At 39.4% G+C, this 26,532-nt stretch overlaps 1 protein-coding gene across 1 annotated transcript in view; it reads right to left on the bottom strand.

Moving 5' to 3' along the window:
* Positions 1-26,297, bottom strand: part of CEP152 (centrosomal protein 152) — a 40,369-nt gene extending 14,072 nt beyond the window's left edge. Inside the window, exons 1-16 of the mRNA XM_063314038.1 lie at positions 26,182-26,297; positions 17,458-17,549; positions 17,173-17,242; positions 15,596-15,928; positions 14,420-14,570; positions 12,970-13,110; positions 12,137-12,276; positions 11,190-11,390; positions 9,217-9,364; positions 7,657-7,748; positions 6,345-6,505; positions 5,128-5,326; positions 3,319-3,426; positions 2,235-2,365; positions 319-444; positions 79-214 (exon numbers count right to left, since the gene is read on the bottom strand). Of these exons, the coding sequence (XP_063170108.1) occupies positions 79-214; positions 319-444; positions 2,235-2,365; positions 3,319-3,426; positions 5,128-5,326; positions 6,345-6,505; positions 7,657-7,748; positions 9,217-9,364; positions 11,190-11,390; positions 12,137-12,276; positions 12,970-13,110; positions 14,420-14,570; positions 15,596-15,928; positions 17,173-17,242; positions 17,458-17,549; positions 26,182-26,268 (2,316 nt within the window). The 5' untranslated portion in view covers positions 26,269-26,297. The remainder of the gene's footprint in view (positions 1-78; positions 215-318; positions 445-2,234; positions 2,366-3,318; positions 3,427-5,127; positions 5,327-6,344; positions 6,506-7,656; positions 7,749-9,216; positions 9,365-11,189; positions 11,391-12,136; positions 12,277-12,969; positions 13,111-14,419; positions 14,571-15,595; positions 15,929-17,172; positions 17,243-17,457; positions 17,550-26,181) is intronic.
* Positions 26,298-26,532: the final 235 nt, after the last annotated feature.

Consider the following 26,532-nt stretch of genomic DNA (forward strand, 5'->3'; position numbering starts at 1 on the left):
TTGCTTAGGACCATCATTTAGCAGTGCTCTTTTGCAGCCGTTCTCTCTGCAATAAACTAAGGCTACTCGGGCATCTACCTTTTCCTCCTCCTGCTTCTGCTCTTGTTCAAATGCTGCTTTCAGGATGGCTGCCTGCTCATCCTTCTCCCGGCAGACGGCCAGGTAACATTCTTTCACCACAACCAACTCTTTATTCAGGTCATCGATGTCCATCCTGGGGAAAAAGCACATGACGTGAAAGAAGATGTCAGGACATGAAGCATACAGAGGAAAACCTATTTCAGATATTTTAGTTTAACTATTCAAATATACTCGTACTTTAACTGAGTAATATTCTCTTCGTAAGTATGGACGAGTTTTTCTTTATCTGCAGCATGTTTTCCTGCAGACTCAAGGAGCTTTTTCTTGGTGTCCTCGTAATGCTGCCGATACGTTCTTTCACACCTGGAGGAGAGGGAAAAGCTTAATTTCTTGCTTGTAAAAACATTGTAAGCCCAGTGCCTAGGACAGTATGAATGAAGCTTCACCAGCCACTCTTACCCATCCAAATTTGAAGGACATGGTCTGTAAAAGATAATTGCATTATGACAAAGACACTGTTGCCCAGTCAGCCACCGAAAGCTCTCCAGAAGTTCCTGCTCTACCAGCGTTCAGAAAGCAATTAGATGGGTCCAGTCTAATTTCTGGGGGAAACTGTTCTACAATACCAGGGCCATGACACAGAAACAATGATTCTAACCTCAGCGCCTATTAACTAAGGACAGTGAGGAATCACCAAGAGTTTCTTCTCAGGAAAAACATAGTGGACAGGATGATTCCAGCTGGAGGAGGCGGCCCAGCAACCATCTTAGCCACAGACTGCTTTATAGGCACTTTGAATTTGCACCCAGAACCCTATTGGCACCATTGAAGAGGCTGTGACCCAAGTGCAACATGATCTTAGTGATTAGAACAACTATCCACTTCCTTGGAGTCAACGGACCAAAAGGAGTTCTAGCTCCTCACCCACGACGAGTTAAGACTTTAGTGAATCTGAGCAACTTGGTCAAAAAAGCGCTGCGTAAAACAGTCACAAAGCCTGGTGAGAGATCAGCTGGCTCATTTCTTCCCAGAAGGGAAATGGCCAGCCTAAACCAACCACTTTTTGTCTTCCTCTGCTGGCGCTCTAGGCATTGCTTCTGGTGCTAAAACGGTAGACTTCCATTAAGTATTTCAAATCGAATCGAATGATCCATTCAGTCGTATCCGACCCTTGGCGATTCCATCAGCCAGCTCTCTCCGTGATTTCCGATCTTGTATAGCTTCTTCCAGTTGCTTTATATTTTGGCCTGTGTCTGCTTTGATTACCTCCAACCAGCACATTCTTTGGCGGCGGCGGCTTTTGCCACTGACCGTTCCAAGTATAACGTCTTTCTCTAACAACGTTGATCTCATGACATGACCAAAATAACCAAGTCTAAGTTTTGTTATTTTTCCTTCTAGTGACATGACCGGATTTATGTGCTTCAACACTTCTTTATTTGTCATCTTTGCAGTCCAAGGGATGCGCAAGAGCCTCCTCCAACACCATAGTTCAAACAAATCCATTTTCCTTCTATCCAACTTTTTCCTCGTCCAACTTTCACAGCCATACGTAGTTATGGGGAACATGATAGTGAGGACCAGTCTACACTTAGCTGTCAGGCTGACATCCTTGTTTTTCCAAATTCGATTCATACTCATCACTGCATTAAGGAGTTGGTCAGGGCCAGAACTTAGAGACATCTCCTAGAACTGTCAAGCATAAAAGATGCACTGAAGGAAGATGGATGGAAAATGTTCTTACCCCTTCTGGATACACCTACAAAACACTACCAATACAGAAGGTCCTAAGCCACAAAGAATGTTGTCATCATCATTTACCTTATCGCCTGTCCTAACAGCCAGGAAACACGCTGAGACAAGGAACTGGTCTCTAATGTTTATTGATAGTACTTAACAGGAATCCTAACAAACTGAAGAAGCGTGGGAAAACCCAGACATATAAACCCCAAAGGTTAAGGCGGTCCCGATCTGTGTCTCTTTGAGTGGCTGCCCAATTCCTCAGTGCTACGCATGCGCTTGACAGTCTGGATGGGAGCCCCCTGCTGGCCATCCTTACTCATGACATCGCCTCTACACAGAAAAACAGAAGGTGATACTTAAGATCAACAGAGGCCACTATACGTTGACTTCAACCTTCCCTCCCCAGTCACCTGTTGAGGGCTTCCTGCTTATCCCGATCAGAGTGCTGAATCATCTGCCTCATTTGACTACACAGGTCTTGATTTGCATTTTTTAGCTGTTCCTTGTTTTCCAGAAGTTCCTGGATACGTGCATTGTGGCTCTGACAAAAGAGAAAGAGTGTTAAACATAACCGTGTGTTTTATTTATTCCAAACGCATTTCCAAGCTGCTGCAATCAAGACTATTCTTGGCAGCTTGCGTGGTGTTAATATGGTCTGGCGTTCAAACTATTAATCTGCCGTGGCTTTAAACATCACGCATTGGGAGTAACAGTGTCAGACCCTGGGGATGGGACAGAAGACTTCACAAAATTCCTATCTGTGCCATAGATGTAAAAAACAAAACAAAAACTGCAATGGAGAAATTAAGCGATTGTAAAAACAATTCTTATGAAATGCATTTTTCTTTTGGGCTTGTGTGAAATGCTTCTTAAAACAAGTTTCCATTCATTCTAGACGTGGTGCACAAAAATGACCCTCCTCGGCAGTAGAGAAAGCTCATGCCTTTTAATAAAATGTGTTAGTCAGAAGAGGTGCTCCAGACTCCTGACTTTTTGCTACCATAGGCTATGTTGCAGGAGGGGCTTTCCTCCTGTAACGTTCAAAATAATGTAAATCAGCCTTTCCCAAATTGTGGCCCCAGATGAACTGGGGGTTAGCTCCCTGGATTTCCAGCTACATGCCTACCCAACATTTGGTACAATATCACTTTGGGTAAAGACCGTTACAGATGCCTTTCTACAAGCAGGTATTTCTGTGTATAGCAGATTCTACCATTTTCATGAGAGGGACACTTGGAGCCTATCTTTGTGAACTGCTGCTTTCTGTGAGTTTTTATCAAAGCTGAAGATGTTGTGCGCATAATGTCCACCTGTTGTTCTACAGCTTGTAGAAAATTAATTAACCTTAAGCAGGCTCATCTGATTTTATAAGACGGGTGCTCTCATTTTATCTTCCCACACAAATCAGGTCACAGCATGGAAATATTTTATCCAATCAGATACTATTGGTACTTTATCCTGAGTTAGGAAAAACATAAGACGTGAAAAAAGCACCTCAATCTCCTCTTGCAATACTTGGTTTTCTTTTTTGAGCCTCAGCATTTCGTCAGAAGAGCTATACTCTCTGGTATCAGATGGACTCTCCATGTTTTTCCCTCTGGTCTAATATAAAATATAAATTCAGAAAATACTTGTTAGTTGTTAGTTGAAATAGCATTCTCCACAAAAGGCATTTTATACAACTCAGACCATATCCAAGTAAATATGTACTGTCCCCTTCCAATTTGTAGGAGTTACTTCTCAGTAAAGATGGATAGCATTAGGCTGTGTTAAACACATGTCTCTTTAATTATCTGGTGCACAAGAAAATGGGTATTCAGTGGAGCAGGACAATGTTGGCAGAGGACCGTGCAGCATGATAGTACAATTTTGCATCTTGCTATCCAAGAATCTGCTCTAAGTCCCTGTCCTGTACCTGTTGCAACAGAGAAAGGAACAATAGAAACGCAGCAAACAGGATACGATGGAGCCTAAAAATGGGTAGGCAACATTGACTACATTTCTCCCCAGATTCAAAAATGGACCAACAGTACAAAAGGCAAATAAGGGTCTCTACAGCTGACCTGACTTTCACCTCTATGTAAATACGCTTTTACATCATGGGTAGAGTTTGGACCACAGTGCCCATTCAAGTGTAGTCAGCTGTACCATACACTAGCTATTCCACCCAACTGGGCCAGTCACCCAAGCTGCAGCACTAAGTAACTCTGTTATGTAAGTAAGGACATCACATATAGATCATAGCTGTCTGGTACAAAAGAATGCATCTTTGCCAAGAATGAAGAGTTACAAGGAAAAGGTCAATACATAATGTTTTAACGAGATGTCTTAAGTGTTCTCTAATGTTCAAAGAAAATTTCTCAAGAAGAAATGGAATGTTTATTCCTTACATGATAGGTTGAGTGTCTGCTACTTCAATTATATCTTTTTAATCCATTGTCATTATTTCTTCTTTTTCTTTCTACCGCTATCTAAATTCTCCACTATAAGGCTGCTTTCTCTCAATGTACTTTCTAAGTTCGGGGTAAAAAACTGTCTCCTTCTACCAGATTTCTGACAGTATTATAAAACAAGCAGTTACTTACAAGATCACTTTTTTCTAAGCAAACAAAGCAACAAACAAATTTGTTCAACCACTAATGTTTCTGAGGTCTTCTACTCAGATGTTAGCAACCTGTGGCTCAACAGAAATTCTCAGCAGCCCCATTCATCAAGGCCAACAGTGAGAGCTTTCTGGAGACTGAAAATCAGCAACATCTGGAAGGCTTCAGGTTTTCCAGTCCTTTCTTGAGGGATTTCAGCAGCAGCAGCTACAAAGGGCTGCTTCCTCCCATACTCTCCTAGCAGCTGACATCCTGTCCTTCAAGTACTAATTCACAATTCACCAGCGGTATTTCTTGTCTATTCCTTATCAAAACAAGTTGTCCACCCAATGCATTCCAAAGTTGTGGTGAAACTTGTAATTTGATCAAAGCTATCACTAGGGAAAGCTAAGACAAGATCAGTCATAACTAAGCTATGAAACTGTAACAAGAAAAACATTATTACATTAAATAAATTAGGAATACTGTAGTACGATATCTGGCTATTAAGAAAAATCTCCAGGAGTCCCGACTGGCTACCATGATTGCATTTTGTTCAGTAAACCAAAATCCAGAGTTAAGAGTGTCACCTTTTTTATGTCTACATAGAAGTAGTTAGAACAGGTAATCTTTATTATGGTCACTAACCAGCCAGCCTCATAAAAGAATAGAAAATTATGTTCATATCAATGTTACTAAACCTACAGAATGCGTAACACACCTCACATGCATTTGATTTGATCAGCTGCCGCTTCAGTTCTTCTATTGTCTTATGACAATCTTCAAGGTCATTCTGCAGTCGAGAAATCCGGCTCCTCTTTGTTTTGTTACTGCTCAGTAACCGTTCCATTTCAACCTTCAGCTCTAAAATTATTTCATCTTTAGAAAGCCCTTTATCTGTTTCTTTATTCAATAAACAACTGTTAAGTATTACAGAAAAGAGAGATGCGAAATTAATTATACTAGTGGGTTATATTAGAAATTCTGCGCTACATGGAATTACTTTCTAAGGCTGCACATATAAATCCACTGTGAGACGCTACCCAAAGTTAAAACTCTATTGTTGTAACTCGCTTTTCAAGTACACTGAAATCTAACTGGTATTTAGACAATGTATTTATTCACTGCAGAAAATTACATTTACTCTGGCTCTGCGATTTCAAGGATGGTTTTACCTGCGATGCGAGTCTAGCTATTGTAGTTTATTTTTTTTAAAAGAAGCAGTTAAAGAAGCAATGTTTTAATATGATATGTGAACCAGGTCATAATGTGCTTGTCTGATTTTCACTTAGGCATGTTGTGTGAACCTAGACACTTATGGTTGAACAAACCATGGCTTAGCATGGGTTTTTTTAATGTCTTGTTTTGATCTACTACTGTTCTTAAATTACTGTTGTGTTAAGTTATTGCATGCTGCTTGGGGGAGTTTCCAAAAAGCAGCTTATGATTTAAAAAAATAAACACCCACGTTTGTTCTTTATTTCTCGTAATCTGCAAATCTTGTAATCACACTGTATAATTGGCTTCCAACCTTGCATGGTTTCAGGTTTGAGACCTGCTTCATTCAAAAATTACAAAGTTTTTTTTGAATGAAGAAAACACTATAGGCCCTAATCTAGCTACAAAGAAAAAATTAAAAAATACAGAATTTTTATTTTAGTGCAAATCAAAGCAGATATATCACTAAAAACTATCTATATGACAGGTATTCACACCCTACTGGATGCTAGGCACTTAAGACAATACAGCATGACCAAAGCTATAGATGTGACCCATTTTGCCTCTTGAAGGGAAACCCACTGATAGTTCCTATGTAAAATTATTGGGGGGGGGGGTTACATTATCTGTAAATGCAACAAGCTAAGAAAATGGAGAAATATCCCAAGTGAAAGTTCCTTATGTATTTTGTTTTAAAGGACAAAAGTATTAATCTGGTACCTCTGCAATCTTGTCTTCTTGTTGATTTCTTTAACGCCCAAATCTATGTATGAATCTGTTAATTCAACATTCAGATTTCCACCTGGGTCATTGAGAAACACACCATGTTTTGCAGCTGATTCATAGAGAACAATTTCTTCTTTTAGCTCCTTTATCTCTTCCTATAAATATTGACACTAAATTAGAGTCAGACAAAAAAAGCCAGAATAAATTAGAAATATCAGCTTGTCAATGTTCAGATGATATTTGGAACTACCTCAGTTGAAAAGACAAACTCTGATGCTCGCTCCGTCTTAAAAAAACGGTTCATTTGTGAGCTAGTCACAGATGAATATGTAGTTCTGCTTCTATTTTGTTTCTTAATTTATACTCCTATTCCCTCCTTGGTCAGCGAATTTCTCTTCCAAGGATCAAACAGGTCCACCCACCTGCTCCATTTCAACAGTGAAACAACGATAAGTATCCAGAAATGTTAAAAGCTCACTTATTATTGGTAGCATACTTCAGTACATAGATAAATTAAGCTAACTCACTGCAAAAATTTAAACGAAATTTGGAAGCGATCTCAAATTCTATTTTCACAATGACCCCACTGAAAGTGTTTGGCTTTTCTCCCTTTTCAATCTCATTTTTTATCTGTAAATTGGAACAATAAGTTTTTGGGTTGGTTGGTTGAACTTTCCAGCAAGTAAGGCCTGTGAGGCTAAAAGGGATGGTCCTCATAATTAAGTTCCAAATGCTATCTAAATGGTCTACTCAAATTAATTTCTTTTAGTCAGTTAAGCATGCCTAGAGAGGCACTGATATTTATTTGGCTATTCTGCAATTCCAACACCCCCTAACATATTCCTCCTAAAAGTTCTAGGTCTCTGGGTTCAAATTGAATGGCTAGTGTTACTCAGCCTGATTCTTTTTTTGGGAACATGTTTATACCTATTTTACAGTTCAAGAGAGGCATAAAGCTAGCAATCTGCTAAACGGTAAGCATGGTTAGAATTACACAGAGGGGCAAAAAGGATAAAAATAATAAAGAAAGGGGGAGAGAAAATTCAAAACAAGCAAACAAGGGGAGGACAGAGGAGCTAGCAAGATCTTTAACATTAGGGCAGCACTGGACAGGAGAATACCAACAAAATGTGGAAAATAAACTCAGTGCCACTTCTGATTGAACGCTGCAGAATAAAACAATTGTCTACATTCTGTAGAGTTACATTCTCCTATGGAGGCATTTCTTAGATAGCACTTTTACTTTTCTACTGGTCCATGTCAGTTCAAATTTTACAATATTTAAGAAAGGGGGAAAAAAATCAACCTGAAGAGCCTTATTCATCTCATTGCCTATCAACTGCGCAGAGTGGGCTTGCTGAAGCTGCAGACGTAACTGGGTTGTCTCCTTTACTAAGCCTGGAGAGAATAAGAAGTAATTTACAAATGCAAACTAGAAAGTATTTAAGAGAAAAAGTCACAAGCTCGATTAGAACAGTACATTCACTAATTTAAACAATACTCTAGGTTCCTCTATTATAGCAAATACAAGGAAAGTAGATAGATGTTGTGGCTATATGGTGGAAAGACAGTCAAGTCAGAACTGATCATTTTTCTTTTCTTGCACCTGGAACTGTGAAATTCAGTTTAGCTTACCTCCTGTGCTAAAATTAAAATAATGACGAATAAGTATGTCAAGTACATTTGCTTTTCTTTAGCACACCCAAAGCCAATGGAAACTGTGAAGCTGTACCTGTTATGACCGGCAAGGCTCCTTTGATAGAAGAATGGAGGATTTAAAAAAAAAAGGAGGAGGAGGAGATGTCTAAATATACCATTTCACCTTAAATGTCCTTTGGAGAAGCACTGCACACTACTTCTTAACCAGCAGGATTTTTTTTTTTTTTTTAAAGTCTGGATTTGGTAGGGAATGTGGTACTTGAGTACCGTTCTATCAAATTCGTCACTGCTTCTTCGCTTCATTATGCCAGATTAATTTCAGAAGAAGTTTGAAACTGCAACTTCCATTCCTCCGTTCCTAACGTGAGGCCTCTAGCTGGATTAGACTTCCAACTGCTTCTGTTAGATTGCCGTTCTAAGCAAACACACACCCAAGTAAAATGCTGTACTTGACATAGTACATTTAGTCAGCTAAGAAAAACTTAATGAGTCGTGATTTTCAAAACATCCCACTTTAAGATTTTTTTTTCTACATTGATGCCTTTGCCATCTGTGTCATGGGCATTTTCAGAGATATGTTGCGGAGTAGTTTCCCCAAGCCTCGTGGCTTCCAGATGTGTTAGATTACGATTCCCAAAATTCCTAGTCACTTTGGGGAGTCATGATCAAGTAGATCTGAACAGACTGGAGAAGGCTGCTCTGGAGGATGCACAGAGCTGAAGAAAGGGATGGCTAATCTTTTCAAGTGCTTGTCATCCACACAAACTGAGATTTCTCCTAGCAGAGACCTCATAGTCATTTATTGTATACTGCAGGAAAAAAAAGTTAAATCAGAAAAGGTGAGATAAGTCTGTTGCACAATTTGTCTGCTATTGTTGATCTCTGCACTAAGGAGCCCTGCCCTTTGTTAGGTTAAGTCACTTCAAAGTGACTTAAATAAAAAATTTTAAATGTAAGAAAATTCCACAAAACCAGCTCAGGTAGTAGAAACGGTAAGTCAACTTTACTGCTTGGTTATGCTAACATTTCTCAGTCTGCTTTCAGTCTCAAGAGCCTAACATAAGTTTCCTAAATATTTGTGCAAAAACTAACAGAGATTTGTCCTGAAGATTCTTTCAAGTGCATCTTTCAATGATAACTTTACTGCAAAGGTGACTACTTAAATATAGTTGAGGGTGGTTTTTTTTTTAATACAAAGACAACACACCTGTTTGTAATAGATTTGCACACTGGTTTTGGCTTTCCTCTAGACTTCTCGAGAGCCGGTTTATGATTTCATTTTTTTCTAATTTACTTTCTTCAAGAGTTCTTTCAAGCTGTTTCACGTGTTCCTTTAGGCAGCAACAAATTTCTGTCTGATAATAGATAGAGCACAACTTATAAGCCACCCTGTGCATTTCACTTACACGGTCATCCACTAAACTTTATAAGATGTTCACAAGATGTTCATCTTTACCTCCATGCTTTTCTAACTCAATCTCTACATTCACCCTACATTCACTCTCTTCCCCAATGTTTCATTTCCTAATAAGCTTTTAATAAATATTTGATACAACTAACTACATATAATGTTGATCCCTTTGTCATAAAGGTTGAAGACTGTGTTTATTTAATTACAACAGTAACAATATTTCAGCAGAACAGAAACAATGATATACGGCAATCGGAAAAGAAAGTACTGTAATTTGAAATGGTCAGCATAAGGATCAACTCCAAAGTGCAAGAGGACTTCTAGCAAAGCATAAAACATTTGTTCCACTGACGGCTATCATTCTGTAGCAACCTTGCTTAGAAAAGCTACCGAGTTTTGTAGAAAACCTTCAGGTCCCAAGTCACAAACAGTAAGGGGCATGCAGGAAAAAACAGCTGTCATGACCTCAAGTAGGGAAGGTGGAGCAGTCTGCCACACAGTAAGTGCTTTTTGCAAAATTGCAAAAAAGAAAGCCAGGTAACTGCTGCTGTATCAGACCAATAACCAGTGCTACAAAGGTACAAGTGCGTTCAGGAAGGGATCATCACTGTTCGCCTGAGCAAACAGCATCTAAGAAAGGCAGATGATATAATGGTATAGACTATGTAGAAGAGGATCCGTACTACGGGTAGTCCTCATTTATCGACCGCAATTGTTTCTGACAACTCAGTCGTTAAGCGAAATGGTCGCTAAGTGAATGTGACAGAGAGAGAGAGGGAGGTGCTGAGAAAATAGCTGGTTGCTGCATCTCATTCAGATAAAATTCTCTTGTGTAGTGTCCTGTGCCCAACCCATTTTTTTCCTTTTTGCCCCCTCATAGGATGGAGAGATTGCTCAAACAAGCTGTCTCTTCTTGAGCTGCTTTTCTCCACAGGGAAGGGTTTCCCTAACTGCAAGTTAACAAGCTCAGCTCTGTGGCCTTCATTAGTTGATCAGAACCCTCTAGTCAGCTTGCACCTGCTGCTTGAAACTGACCAGACCTTAATCAGTTTCACACTGAAGGTTTTTGTTGTCATAAATGCACACATTGGTCTGAAAATGAATTTTTAAATTACTGTTTATTACTGTCATATTTGCAATGGTCACTATCCAAGGCAGTTGCTAATCAAGGACTACCTGTAGTTAACTCTTCCTTCCTGATAACAAATATTCAAAAGGTTTTAATCCTTTATATCATCTGAAAAGTTTTGAACAGTATTTCTGGTACAAGAATGTGATTTATGGAATCATCTCAGAGGTTATTGTTCCAACAGCAATTTTTCTTTTTTACGGATATATGTAAATGAATTTTGCTCTCAAACCTTCAAATAACCAAAGCTCTTTTAATTCAGAAAGGAAACGGCAACATTAATTCAGTTAATATAAATTAGCAGCCTTGGAGAATAAACTTAGGAAACCAAATGGTCCAGAGTTTCAGAATTATTAGTCGAACCTATTGTATTATAAAATACGTTTAAACCAGTACTATATCTGGGAGCCAAAGATATTTAATTTGAGGACTTTTTCAGTCTTTAAAAAAGAGAGGCAAAGACATTCACTCTGACATTTGTTAAAACTTAGCTCTGTCTTTTTTCAGCTCCTGCTCATTCTTAAGTCCAGCAATACATTTGCAAATGAAGACCTTATGAAGCTTATCGAGCAGAGAAAACCAAGCCTTGTAATGGGAATGCCTCGTGAACTTATTTTCATGTTGCGAGAAACAATCTGACCTGCTCCTGGAGTGATGCATTCTTCATATCAAGTTTCTGTTGCAAAGATGAAGCCTGCTCTTCGTATTTCTGTTTGAGTGCCGCAACAACAGCCTCATGTTGCTCCCTTGCACGCTGAAGAGCATCAGACCGGCGAAGTTCCAAGAGCTGCTGTTGCACACTTTCCATGGCAACTCCTGCTACTTTTGATTGTTTGATCAGCTGCAAACAAAATAAAGACATGGGTTTTCATTCCGAATGACAATACAACTGCCTTTAACATAACCCAACAACGTATAATCAATATAAAGATTGTATTACTGGAGCTACACTACGATGAATACACCAGCTACAAATCTCTTCTCCAGCAGGCTGAGAATTAGGAAACAAAGGAAAAGCGACGTGTCACAACATGGCCTTGCACAGCATTTTTTTTTACACTGTCATAACTTCAAACAGTCATTAAACAAGGCAGTTGGTAAGCAAGGACTACCTGTATTGTCTTTACTCAACTCCAGTTTGGCTGTGGGTCAAGCATTCTTGGGGGAAAAAGGTGCTCCGCTACACTGTCGCAACATCAAAGTATCATGTACAGTATGTCACAGTTTAAGCATGGTTTACTGCCTGGCCTGGGCAACACTCTAAACACTGGCTTAGTAACCACAACAGCTGGGTTCCTACAACATGCTGAGCCAAAAGCAAACAGACCACATAACAGCTTAACCCAGTGCATGATGGTCTTCCACTCTCCAGTAATTTCATCTCCATGTTCAGCTTTTCAGAAGACAGAACGTACATACTTGGCTTACCTGAGGAATGATACTCGCTATAAGGGCACCTAACGTCGTTGAGGTTTTACTGCTTCACGTACCCCTTAAATGAACTAATATTTAGCAAACAGTTTCAAATACTTTACATGATCATATGTATTACTCTTAGTAACTGCAGAACTGTAACAATTATACTACCTGCTCCTCATTAGCAGTCAGAGTCTGAATTTGGGCTTCAAGAGCTTTTATTTGGCCTTCAAGTTGAACTTCCCTTTCCTTGCTATTTTGATAGAGTTTTTGACTTTCTTGGAGACTAAGAAACATGCCATCTTTTTCATCTTTAAAAAAGAAAAACATTTACATCACTGTACAGTTACTTTTAAAAATTTGCAACATACCCTTTCCAGAAAAAAAAAACTAAAATAGAAGACTTTATGTGCATGTGTGGAAAAAACTCTAAATAGCACCTCTTTCAGAATTCATTCTGAGATTTTAAATGCCATAACTCTCAAATTTATGGCATTTAAGAAAAAGTTATTAATGATTTACTACCCAAACTGGCTAGTGAATGAATGAAGCCTGAAAAAATGTTCTGCATATAACACACAAACTAGCACCTTTAATCTAGAAAGATATCAGTACGCAATCAAGCAAGTACCCACAAGATTTAGTCACTCACTTTAGGAGGTAATACTCCCAAATCACCAGATGTTAGTGCATTGTGGATCATACAAAGCAGCAGATTCAGTTATTGGAGTAGACTGGTGTATCCTTCCCTGTTACGCATTGTTTAAAAAAAACACAAACCATGCAACCACTTGTCTTAAATTTAGCATGAGCAGGAAGAAATTACATATTTCTCTCACGACTTGCTGTATTTCAAACATTGTTTCCCACCAATCAACAACAACAGACAAAATACTAAAGTGAAGGAAACTGGATACCTCCTGCATCTTTCCTGGATTACTTCATATAAAAAAGTTGGTATGGCCCAAGCATACTTCTCATTCCCATCCTCAGGACATATTTACCTTTCATAATTGCAAGCTGATGAGACAGATACCTCATCTGCTGTGCTCTTTCTTCCAGCTGGTTGTTAAGTTCTCCTAAAGTTCTTTCTTTTGCTTTATTGAGAACCTGAAGCTGAAGAATCTGCATGTTGTCTGGCGAACCTGTAACTCACGTTAAGGTTCCACATGTCAGGCATGAACGATACTGGACTTTCTCAACCAAAATATACAATTCAATAAATTCTCTGAGGGCAAGAATTTCATCTTGATGGAAGTACGTAAGTCTTCTCAGACTTTGCCAGATACTTCTTTTAAATTTTGCACTGTGGTTTACTTAGGTAAAGGTAAAGGTTTCCCTTGACGTAAAGTCCAGTCGTGTCCGACTCTAGGGGGCGGTGCTCATCTCCGTTTCTAAGCCTTGGAGCCGGCGTTGTCCATAGGACACTTCCGGGTCATGTGGCCAGCATGACTCACGGAACGCCGTTACCTTCCCGCCGAAGCGGTACCAATTAATCTACTCACATTTGCATGTTTTCGAACTGCTTGGTGTGCAGGAGCTGGGACGAGCAACGGGAGCTCACCCCGCCACGCGGTTTTGAACCGCCGACCTTCCGATCGGCAGCTCAGCGGTTTAACCCGCAGCGCCACCGCGTCCCTTTACTTAGGTAGAAGGTGAGAAATTCAGTTACTTATTCCAGGATGGTGACTCAAAGCATTGTAAGTTGTTTTCATTTTGGCGCTTGGAGGATCAGGCCGCCAGGTCTTTCTCATGACAAGCTTTTTGCCCAGACTCAGAAAGGAAGAGATGAAAACCTTCACACCAATTACCTGTATCCAGCCATTCTCTGATTATTATTAATGAGTCTGTTCATCTATAGCTGAGAGAAATACTCATTTATCCTTTCGCTACACACTCCACATCTCCCATTTTCTATTATAATAAAACAGCTTTGTATGGATAACTCTGTAATGATACAGAGTAAGTCAAATAAGCAGATTTCATCTTGTTTTTTGGAACAGCACCCCCAAGTTGTAGAAAGAATTTGCTTCTATATTGTTGCACATTTGATGTCAAAAGTGTAATACTTGTTCAACTGTACTAAGAAATATGCCATCAGATTCCTCCTAGTCATCTTGTTAAATCTGTTTCAATCCAGCATAATTCTTTATATTTCACCCATTTAATGAAGTTAAGGAAGGATAAAATAATTGGGACTAGTGATGCAACACTCAACTACGCGGTCATATTTGTACTTACGCGAAGAAAGTGGCCAGATTACACACACCTCAGTTTTCAGAAACCTCAATAATCTGTGATTTGTGTAAAAATATTTCCAGAAGCCTAGCTTGTAAAAGCATCTGTGGAAAGTTAATGTGAATGTTTTGCATATCCAAATATATTGTTGTCTCTTCCATTTAATTTCAACAAAAAAAAACTAGGATTCCCATATAATAAAAAGCACATACTTACTCTCACCAGTACCCAGAAATTCTTGTTGCATCTCTTCAAATGCTTCTGCCTCTGGAGAAATAGGGGCTGCTTTCTGAATGTTTTTCTTGTATGGTTTGTACACAACTTTGTAAGGCTCCAAAGACTGGTTGTTTGTTTCTGAATCACCACACTGCAACTTTAACAACGCAAATGTTAAATAATTTATAAGCGCTGCTTACTTTTTTAGTTTTAATTCTCAAGTGCCCACAGAATGATTATGTGCCATCAAGTCGGTATCAACTCTTAGCAACCGCACAGATTTTCTCCATAATGCTCACAGTTAAGAACAGATAAAAAGGAGCACAGCTGAGTTCTACTGGTACACACAAATGATTCACACAGATCATCACTCACAGGAAATGGAAAAATACGTAAGCAATTTGCCCATACCAAATGATGTAACATCCATACCTCCTAAACACTGATTCCAGGGTTTTATCTCTCATTTACAATTGCTGTGAATGTTGACTTGTGAGTAGTCAAACACAGAAAATATTATAAAAATGAAAAATGCACACACAAGGGACTTGGCATTCAATTTCTGGTGCCCTTGCCAGCCAGGGAGCATCAAAGCTTGCCATTCACAAAACTGCTGCCTTGGGAGACATAACCAATTGCAAAGCACTGATTTAGCACACTACCACCTTCTTCTCCTTTAGAACATCTTTCTCTAAGACTGATTCTACTTTTGTCTGTTGTTTTTCTGCATAACAAGGCAAACTACTAAAATAAGCAATGGAGATTTTTATTTAAGAAAGTTTATGAAGCCCACTGGGGCCCATATACATTCTTGGAGATAAGCATGATGTCAGAAGCTGCAGCATGCCAGTTTCCTATTTTTAAAATTACATTTTTTAAATAAAAGAAAAAAAACCCAACTGGGACAAAGAACTTGGTGGTTAGCAGGTGAGGAATCAGCAGAAAACAATGGTGCCACTGGCACAATCCTGGGGACCAGGGTCTCAAGCCCTACACACGCTACATCAGGTTGCCTCCTTTCTCAAACAGGCACTTCTTTTGTATCCGAAAGTCATAAATGGACAATGCAGAAGTTATGATTCCATTTCAGTTTCATTCTCGAACCCCGCTAATTGCTACAGCATGAAAACTGGGATGTAACAAAATAATGACGTGTCATCAACCGACCTAACCTACCTTCAAGGGTTCCTGCTGAGAATCAACAAAGTTTGTTACTATGCCATGTTGGTTACTGAAGTCTTGCTGGTGACCGTTTGTGTACGCTCTAAAATTGGGCGGGAGAGCATATACGCTGCTGCTTTGCTGGTAATGGCCCGGTGCTTTGTAGTCCTCTCCAAGATATACATCATCAGACCCATTTTCACTGGCCCTGCCAGAGATCTCATACATGCTTCTATCTTCAGCCTCGCTATGATGGACAGGCCAGTCACTTGCACGTATTTCACTCGGGGCGTTTCCTTGATCGTACACAAAGCGGTCGACAAACACATTCTGATCCTGCCCATAATCCTGAGAACGGACAATTTTAGTGAATACTAGTGGACACCATCCCAACCATGCTAGTCAGGTTGATAAAAGAAGGACCACATTGAGGTTAGGGAAAAAGGACTAGTAATTTTTTAAATTTACTAAGTCATTTACTAAATGACCCTTCATTCAGTTGAAAATGACTGAGCATAATTGCCAGGAGAGCAACCAGCATGAAAGCTCTCAGGGGACAGGAAGAACCACAGTATTACCACAGATAAGTGATAAAGCACCATATTCATCTTACTGCAAAGCAGACACTGAACAATACCGTAATACTAATTTTGCCATGAAGAGTTTTCTAACCACACAACCCAATTACTTAGCACTGTGGAACAGTTCCCCAGGTACAAGTCTTTGTCAATTCCCCAATCTATTTTAGCCTTCATTTTAAAACAGGGCTCCTTACATTTAACCATTTACTAGAAAACCCGTGACCTGCTGGGTCATCGTTTCAGAGATATTTTCTTACCAGGTTCCTCAGTGCCTTCAACAGGGGCAGAGCTTCTAATGTATTGCGTTCCCTGGAAAAGTTCTTAAAAGTTCAGGGAGATATTCAGGGATGTATCTGCCTTGAAAACAGCCCATGTCATTCATACTGAGCTGCACAGGACAGTCAACTATCAGGAGTTGATCACCAGGAAATGCTTTATGACATTTTGTAGTATGTCATAACATGTTTTATGACAATTTTCATGTCATGAAATGTTTTATAAAAGTTTTCCAAATTTCAGGTCCACGGGAGTCAGGGGCCCCGGATTTTGGACACATTCTGTAAGTTCACCCATTTGAGGTACCTTGGTTCAAGAATTGTTGCCCTGCAATGCACCGTTTCACCAAGTTAAAGGTTACAGTATCAGACATGAAAGTTTTAGTAGTGTACACGAGATGGGCGGTGAAGAAATATGATAGATAGATAGATAATGAATAGACAGACATTAGTCTGTTTCTAATGATTTTTTTCTTCCACTTGATACTACTGTATCGTTTCATTTAAATTGTTCCATGGAAGAAAACAGAGTCAGCCTCCCAAACCTAATGCTTCCCAGGAATGCTTGAATTACAGTGCCGAAAACTCCCAGCCAGCATTAGCCCTAACACAGCTGGAGGGTATCTGGTTGGCAAGAACTGCTATGAGCCCTGGGAAGTGGGTTACTGGATACTATTGCAAGGATGAATCAGGACATCTTGTAAGCCTGTACGAAAGCAGTTCAAACAAGACTCACACTTGGTGGCTTTGTTGCCACTGGATGATCATTCCATTTGGCGGCATCCTGATCCCAGGGTTCATGCACTCTACGCAGAAAGGAAACGGAGGTTTAGTACAGTGCAAATTGATTATGAGATTATTAGCATTCGTTTGTATGGTGTTATTGTGATGCGACATACAAACAGTAACTACATTTTTCCTGTTCAGTTAGATTTCAGAAGATAGCGTTCATACCATTTGAATGTAATGGCATAATTTCAACATTTTTCAGGGCAAGGGAGGGAAGCGACAAGTTTCTTACTGTTCGTGGTCTCCAGCTGCACTGTAGTCAGAAAGGTGATCTCCGCTGTCTTCTAGCATGTCATGAGGAAGGTCTGTCAATAGCTGTTGTAACTGAAAATAAAACATATTATAAATATGCGAATAGGGGACATATATCTAGTCTACTCTCTAGACTTTAGTACCAGAGGAATTTGAATTAAAAGAACTACCTTTACAATGTAGCTACAAAGGCAATCTAATGGCTATTTTTCTGTTCTGCAGTGAACTTTGCTTCAAGAGCCTAGGTATTCTCACCCACAAATAATTCAGGTAAGGAAGGAAGTTAGGGAAGCTGAAGAACTATTGTAAAAATATATTTATGAAAGCTGGCTACTTGCATAACTGGCACAAATGCAGTCTTGAGAACTATGTTTTTTTAATAGTAACTTTATTAAAATGACATCATAACAATAAAAACAATACTAACTAAAAAAATAAAAGGAAAAAAAAGAAGGTACAGGAAAGAAAAAAACAGAAAAGAAATAAGAATACAGTAAAGAAATATGTAAAGAAATGACTTCCCCCTTCATCACAACAAGTATAAACTATTTTAGTAACTTACCACCACCTCTTGTTGTTTATTCGTTTAGTTGCTTCCGACTCTTTGTGACTTCATGGACCAGCCCACGCCAGAGCTTCCTGTCGGTCGTCAACACCCCCAGCTCCCCCAGGGACAAGTCTGTCACCTCTAGAATATCATCCACCTTGCCCTTGGTCGGCCCCTCTTCCTTTTGCCCTCCACTCTCCCTAGCATCAGCATCTTCTCCAGGGTGTCCTGTCTTCTCATTATGTGGCCAAAGTATTTCAGTTTGGCCTTTAATATCGTTCCCTCAAGTGAGCAGTCTGGCTTAATTTCCTGGAGGATGGACTGGTTTGATCTTCTTGCAGTCCAAGGCACTCTCAGAATTTTCCTCCAACACCACAGTTCAAAAGCATCGATCTTCCTTCGCTCAGCCTTCCTTATGGTCCAGCTCTCGCAGCCATATGTTACTACAGGGAACACCATTGCTTTAACTATGCGGGCCTTTGTTGTCAGTGTGATGTCTCTGCTCTTAACTATTTTATCGAGATTGGTCATTGCTCTTCTCCCAAGGATTAAGCGTCTTCTGATTTCCTGACTGCAGTCAGCATCTGCAGTAATCTTCGCACCTAGAAATACAAAGTCTTTCACTGCTTCTACATTTTCTCCCTCTATTTGCCAGTTATCAATCAAGCTGGTTGCCATAATCTTGGTTTTTTTGAGGTTTAGCTGCAAGCCAGCTTTTGCACTTTCTTCTTTCACCTTCATCATAAGGCTCCTCAGTTCCTCTTCACTTTCAGCCATCAAGGTGGTATCATCTGCATATCTGAGATTGTTAATGTTTCTTCCAGAGATTTTAACTCCAGCCTTGGATTCCTCAAGGCCAGCTTGTCGCATGATGTGTTCTGCATACAAGTTGAATAGGTAGGGTGAGAGTATACAGCCCTGCCGTACTCCTTTCCCAATCTTAAACCAGTCCGTTGTTCCGTGGTCTGTTCTTACTGTCGCTACCTGGTCGTTATACAGATTCTTCAGGAGGCATACAAGATGACTTGGTATCCCCATACCACTAAGAACTTGCCACAATTTGTTATGGTCCACACAGTCAAAGGCTTTAGAATAGTCAATAAAACAGAAATAGATGTTTTTCTGAAACTCCCTGGCTTTTTCCATTATCCAGCGGATATTGGCAATTTGGTCTCTAGTTCCTCTGCCTTTTCTAAACCCAGCTTGTACATCTGGCAATTCCAGCTCCATGAACTGCTGAAGTCTACCTTGCAGGATCTTGAGCATTACCTTACTGGCATGTGAAATGAGTGCCACTGTTCGATAGTTTGAACATTCTTTTGTGTTTCCCTTTTTTGGTATGGGGATATAAGTTGATTTTTTCCAATCTGATGGCCATTCTTGTGTTTTCCAAATTTGCTGGCATATAGCATGCATTACCTTGACAGCATCATCTTGCAAGATTTTGAACAGTTCAGCTGGGATGCCGTCGTCTCCTGCTGCCTTGTTATTAGCAATGCTTCTTAAGGCCCACTCAACCTCACTCTTCAGGATGTCTGGCTCTAGCTCACTGACCACACCGTCAAAGCTATCCCCGATATTGTTATCCTTCCTATACAGGTCTTCCGTATATTCTTGCCACCTTTTCTTGATCTCTTCTTCTTCTGTTAGGTCCTTGCCATCTTGGTTTTTGATCATACCCATTTTTGCCTGGAATTTACCTCCGATGTTTCTAATTTTCTGGAAGAGGTCTCTTGTCCTTCCTATTCTATTGTCTTCTTCCCCTTCCGCACATTGCTTGTTTAAAAATAATTCCTTATCTCTTCTGGCTAACCTCTGGAATTTTGCATTTAATTGGGCATATCTCCCCCTATCACTGTTGCCTTTTGCTTTCCTTCTTTCTTGGGCTACTTCTAGTGTCTCAGCAGACAGCCATTTTGCCTTCTTGGTTTTCTCTTTCTTTGGGATGTATTTTGTTGCCGCCTCTTGAACAATGCTGCCAACTTCTGTCCAGAGTTCTTCTAGGACCCTATCTACTAAGTCCAGTCCCTTAAATCTATTCTTCACCTCCACTGCATATTCCTTAGGAATATTAGTGAGCTCATATCTAGCTGATCTGTGGGTCTTCCCTAATCTCTTTAGTCTGATCCTAAATTGTGCAAGAAGTAGTTCATGATCGGAACTACAGTCAGCTCCAGGTCTTGTTTTTACCGACTGTACAGATGTCCGCCACCTTTGGCTGTAAAGGATGTAGTCAATCTGATTTCGGTGTTGTCCATCTGGTGAAGTCCATGTATAAAGCCGTCTCTTAGGTTGTTGGAAGAGAGTGTTTGTTAAGCAGAGTGAATTGTCTTGGCAAAATTCTATCAGCCTATGTCCTGCTTTGTTTTGTTCTCCCAGGCCATACTTACCTGTAATTCCAGGTGTCATTTGACTGCCCACCTTAGCATTCCAGTCTCCTGTGATGAAAATAACATCTCTTTTAGGCGTGTCGTCCAGTAGGTGCTGCAGATCCTCATAGAACTGCTCTACTTCAGCTTCTTCAGCATTTGTGGTTGGGGCGTATATTTGGATCACTGTGATGTTAGATGGCTTGCCCTGAATTCGAATTGAGATCATTCTGTCATTTTTTGGATTGTATCCAAGCACTGCTTTTGCCACTTTACTATTAATTATGAAGGCTACTCCATATCTTCTGTGGTCCTCTTGTCCACAGTAGTAGATCTGGTGGTCATTTGATGTGAAGTGGCCCATTCCAGTCCATTTCAGTTCACTGACGCCCAAAATGTCTATCTTTAATCTTGACATCTCACCAATAACCACATCCAATTTGCCCTGGCTCATAGATCTTACATTCCAGCTTCCAATGGTGTGTTGATCCTTAGAACATCGGATTCGCCGTTCACCACCAGCACCGTCGGCTGCTAGCCGTCCTTTTGGCTTTGAGCTAGCTGCGTCATCACGTCTGGGGCTAGTTGAACTCATCCTCTGTTCCTCCCCAGTAGCATTTTGACCATCTTCCGACCTGGGGGTCTCATCTTCCGATGGTATACCGACATATCTCTGGTTGTACTGATCCATTGAGTTTTCACGGCAAGAATACTGGGGTGGGTTGCCATTACCTTCCCCAGGGATCGCATTTAGTCTGACCTCTCTGTCATGACCTTCCCGTCTTGGGTGGCCCTTCACGGTTTAGCTCATGGCATCATTGAGGTGCTCAAGCTCCAGCACCACGACAAGGTAACGATTAAAATACAACAAATAATCTCTTCTTCCAATATCCCATCTTATCTATAAAAAAATCCATAATGCCTCGCCATATGAGTCCTGATGTCAGCAAAAGTCCATTAAGGGGTGCCAAAGATAACATATCTATTTTAATCTTGATCAAATAAACCAGCTTTATATTTCTTCCTTTTACTTTTAACAATCCTGGTCTTTAGTCCCTTCAAATAATGTCCTAAAACTTGATTTCATTTTTTCCTTGTTCCTTCTCACAAAATTCTTCAAAGCTTTAACAAGCCTCTTGTAAATCCAATATAGGAAGATTATCCAGGTCACTCTCTTAGTTTGTTATTTGTATACCCTTTTTAATTATTAAGACATCGGCTGTTTCTTTTGTATGTCCGGTGTAACATCTTTTACCATGTCAGTCTCAATCTTGCCAGGTAGAACTTGTTCTTCCATAATATCTTTAAAACACAGTCTGTCTATAGAGGCAGACACTCTTAAAATTAACTCTGGGTCCATTGTTCAAAAATATTCTTGAGTATGTCCAATGTTAAAATATTTTGCTTTCATTCTGTATTTGTAAGTCAAGATTGAATGTTCTTCTCCTTTAATTGTAATCTTTAGTTCCTCTAGTGTCCAATTTTTAAAGTCTCATTTGTTGTTTTTTTTAAAGAATTCAAAACAAAAGCATCCTCATCAGAAGGATTCTTTATAATTAATTCCTTAGTCCATTTGTAATTTTCTAAAATAAAAGTTTTAATCACCCTTTTGCTGTTTATTCAAAAAAAATTTTTACGTCCTTAAACTTATATTTTATTTACTTATTTATTTTATTTATCAAATTTGTCACCGCCCATCTCCTCCCACCAGGGGGACTTTAACACTTGTTTCGCTACGGATTGATGGAGATTCACCCGGTGCTGTAAAATTTGTCAATCCAAAGGTTCCTAATAGCTGAAAAGCAATTAACAAGCAATTTCCGAAAGTGATTAGAAAAGGAAGTATGTGAACCCAGTGTCCTTTCAAAGGCGCTACTGAGGTTTGAGCAAAAGGATGGCTTTCCCTCATCTCCCAGAGCTCTAAACCCGCCAGAGACCACTGTCTTGTGGTCTCCTTGCAAGGGCACCTGTCTGAAGCACTTGTGAGCAATCCCAAGTCCTCTCCTCATCTGGAGAGGAATTATCAAAAAGCCGGTCTACTCGCCAGCTCTTCATTCCACTGCAGTCATCGGATCCACTTTTCGCAGAGCCATCTTCAGTCCGCCATTTCTTCCCCGGAAGTCCAGCTTTGAGAACTCTGTTTTGATCAACTAGTTCAGCACAAAATACTATCAGAGATATTTCATGAGCCAGGAGACCCTGATTGACTATTACAGTCTCTGAAATAATCAGGAGCAATAGGATACCCCAATCTTAATTCATTCCCATGAGCTTTCCCTTCCCCAGTGGCACTCGTCCCTCTTCCCAAACACAGAGCAGCTATCTGTCTCACACCCCAACACATCACCTGGGTTCAGCGGCTAAGCTCGGGCTTCGTGAGACAACTGCAGTTAATGCAGCTCACTGCATTTTTGATTGTGGTCTTGGATTGCAAATAAACTTCAAACAAGCAGTTCAGTTTGGTGTTAATATTGTAACGTGTATTAAAATCACAGTATTGTTTTGAGAGACCTCTCTTTCTCTCAAATTTGGAGTAGATGCTAATAATCAATTTGAACTTATTAAGCAAAAAATAGTACCAAATCCATGCAGGACTAGTCTTTTGGGAGGAAAGGCAACAGATCACATAGTATCTTTCCACCCCAGTTCCCTCCATTTTAGCTATTCACTATGTAGTTTACTTTGAGCAACTTAAATAAATTTTTAAAAAGCCTTCTGTACTTACCTGGAGCAAAGAATCCTGAATAGAATATACCTGTTCTTCTAAACCTTCTGTGAGGTTTTGGTACACAGAATGGATTTCAACTGATACATCTGTGCAGTACATTTTCTTTTTCTCACAATGTTACTAGAAAACTGTATATAATAATATAAGCGGTTATCGCATCGTAATCTACCACTCAAATTTCTTTCCAATGGAGGCTTTCACATGTTTGTTAACTGGGGCAAAAGAAGCAGCCTACAAATAAGACGAGGACAAACTAGAGAAATAAACTGTCTCTTGGTCTGAAAAAGTTCCTCTACTACCAAAACCCAGATAACTCTCATTTAGCAGGAAAATCACTGACTTTTGTAATTACAAATACATCTTATTTCACACTAACAACATCATTAGACTCATCAGCACGATAAGGAGGGAGGGAAACATCAAAAGTAAAGTCCTGCCCCATCTTTATTACCCTTTGCTTTTGTTTATAATTAAAATTAAGTAGTAAGGAAAAATCCACTTTACACCAACTACATCAGCCAAATACTACTCCATAATTCTCTGGGACCAGTTCAATTCAAACATCTCTGCTATAATCAGATGTATCCATCTGCAGGTATTTCTATGATATATTAATCTTTCTAATGTCCTATACCAAAAATATACAGAAATTCTAAAGGGAATCTCTTAAGATACAGCAAAGTGCTTATATTAACAGCAGACATTCCTCCACACAATCCTAGTTTTTACAGAACAAAATTAAACTTATAAAACGCACATACTGAATTGCTGCATAAAATGTCTCCATACTACCCACTTTCCTAAATACTCCAGATAAGAGGCATAATTGAGTTTGTTGCAGCAGCAGATAACCCCAAGATGTACAGAAGCTTTAGTAAGAAGAAATGAACAAGGGATTTTATTTAAAGGAGGCTTTTTTTAAGGAGTTGCTCCAATAAGGAGCTGTTTGGCTGACATCATGAGAAATTGAAGAGGAAATTCAAGCAGATTATGATGTCACAGAAATGTAGCTTTCCAAGACAACATTAGCTTGAATGAAAATAGCTGGTGAAGCTTCCTGAAAGAAGTGATGTCTAACTTCTCCAAACTGAATCGAATTGAAATTGCAGTAAGCAAAGGATTTGGGAGCAGACAGAATTCCTAGCACTTCCAAAAAAGGTACTTATAGGATGAATTAGATAAATTAAGCTAGTGGTCCCTTGGACACAGGACTAGTGGCTACTGAAAGGATACCTCCAAAATATAAAGGAATAAAATAGTTGGCTCAAAGCAGGAGAGTAGCCTGCAAACCATAAGCCGTTCTCTGTTTCCTTTAGAGTGGTCCCCAGCCCCCCCCCCAAATTATGCTGAAACCCGGATAAACAGAGACATGATTTCACAATTCTGGCAAGTAAACAAAACCACATGTAAGCCATTGGATAAATTTAACAAACATAAAACTCAAGCCCCCCAAACTATATTATCTTGCCCACTGTGTCCCTCAGGAAAAGTGTGATCTATGGCCACCACAGGTTGCTCACCCTTGGCCAAGAGGAACATATTGGCTCCATTCATAGGTAACAATAAACCACTTAAATCACAATATAAACAAGCTATATTCTAGTGTACATAGCCAATATTGCCCTTGTACCCACAAGTCAACAAAACAGGAATGATTTTAAACCAGCAATAAATCGTGGCTTAAAGCTACTTTACAATCTATTCTTCCTCCCGCCTAATCAAAATGGTGATGGTGGCCAAACAAGCTTGAAATTGTAGTTTCTCATTCTGTGCAAATGCAGTATTACTATCTGGGACAGTTACCCTTAAAATATATAACAAATTAATACCTATCCTGCAAATTGATTATAAACCTATGCCCTTAGCTGAGAGCAGAACAAACCTAGAGTTATTAACTAAAACTTACACCCAATAAATGTTCATAGAAATGCAACTTATACTAGAAAACCTAAATGCCAAGTTTAATAATAGTGTTTAACAAAAAATAAGAACTGTCTAATAAGCCCTATTAAGGTAACAATCACCTGCCACTCACTTTGGAGAGCAAAACATATCATCAGGAGTAAACAAACGATCTCATGGTTAACTACAAATTGTTGAGATATATAAGTTTTTAGCAGAAAGAAAACTGTAATAGTTAAAAATTATCATGCCAGAGAAAAAAAAAAACCAAGACATTTATAGGCTAAATTGTATTACTTCCAACAAGTGCATACACTCTTGAAACGTAACAAATATCATTTTTAGTCCTGACCCCCATACTCAGTCTGCTCACGCACGTCAACAACTTTCATTAAGTAGCTGAAAGTACAGGGCAGGACAATGTCTTCTATGATAGCCTGTAGCAAAGCTGGCCAGAACGACAGGAGCCATGGAATTAGTTCAGTGAGCCCATCAGCCTTTAGATATGCTTTCCCAAATGACAACAGTTGAGAAACAGCCCCCAAACTGAAGGAAAGCTATGTTGCCATCACAAGAACAAAACTGGAATGAAACAGTCAATATGGCTATGCACCACTTTAGATTAAAAGTTGTCTCAGAAAACGGAGAGTCACAGACGTAGCATCTACAACACCTTAAACTAGCCATACCCTCTTCGTGAGATCTTAAGGCACTGAGTTGGGGAAGAATGCCTTTAAAAAAAACAACTTTGCAATTCAATATTCTTACAGCATTACAAGGGAAGAGCATGCAAATATTAACACAGCAGCTCATTCCCATAAGTTCATGTATATTACACAAACAACATATGTAAATTACAAATTTAAAAAATAGCAGAGACATAAAATGAAGCCTACCATCAATGTCAAGGTGGATCCAGATTAAACTTAGTAAGGCCACAAATTGGGTTTGGCAATCATTACAGCCACTTAAGAGTCTAGGATTGAGGCACTAGGCACTTTAGAGGTGCTACAGCTGTATTTTAAATATAAGCCTCCCTTATCAAAATTAATTTCTAATAAGGCCCTTAGCAATGAACAAGTCACACACCACATATAACAGAAGTGAGGGGAGGAGGGGGCTAAAATCATTAAAGTTTTGCCAATAGGTAATTTTTACCTCCTGCTCCCTAGCATAATCCTCTTGATCATATTCGTCCTCTTCGTGTTGCATCTGTAAAGCTGCACTGTCAAAATCGAGCGACATCGTTCACCAGACTGTTTCTCGTTCCACCTAAGAAAAACAGCTACTGTGAAATTCCACATGCAATTAATTAACCCTATAAGACTTTGGTAAAAGAATGTGCAAATCTAATGTAACATTTCAGTCCACAAAGAAACAAACTGTTACTTTGTTTCCTACAACTCTCAAATACTAAAACACTTAAGATCAAATCAATACTTTTTCAGGGAACTTTGAGTTTGATACAGGAGTTAACAAAGTTTGGTTGCTGGACTTAAATCACACTTG

Source organism: Candoia aspera, chromosome 13, assembly GCF_035149785.1.
Source record: "Candoia aspera isolate rCanAsp1 chromosome 13, rCanAsp1.hap2, whole genome shotgun sequence".
In the NCBI taxonomy this organism is placed as follows: Eukaryota; Metazoa; Chordata; class Lepidosauria; order Squamata; family Boidae; genus Candoia; species Candoia aspera.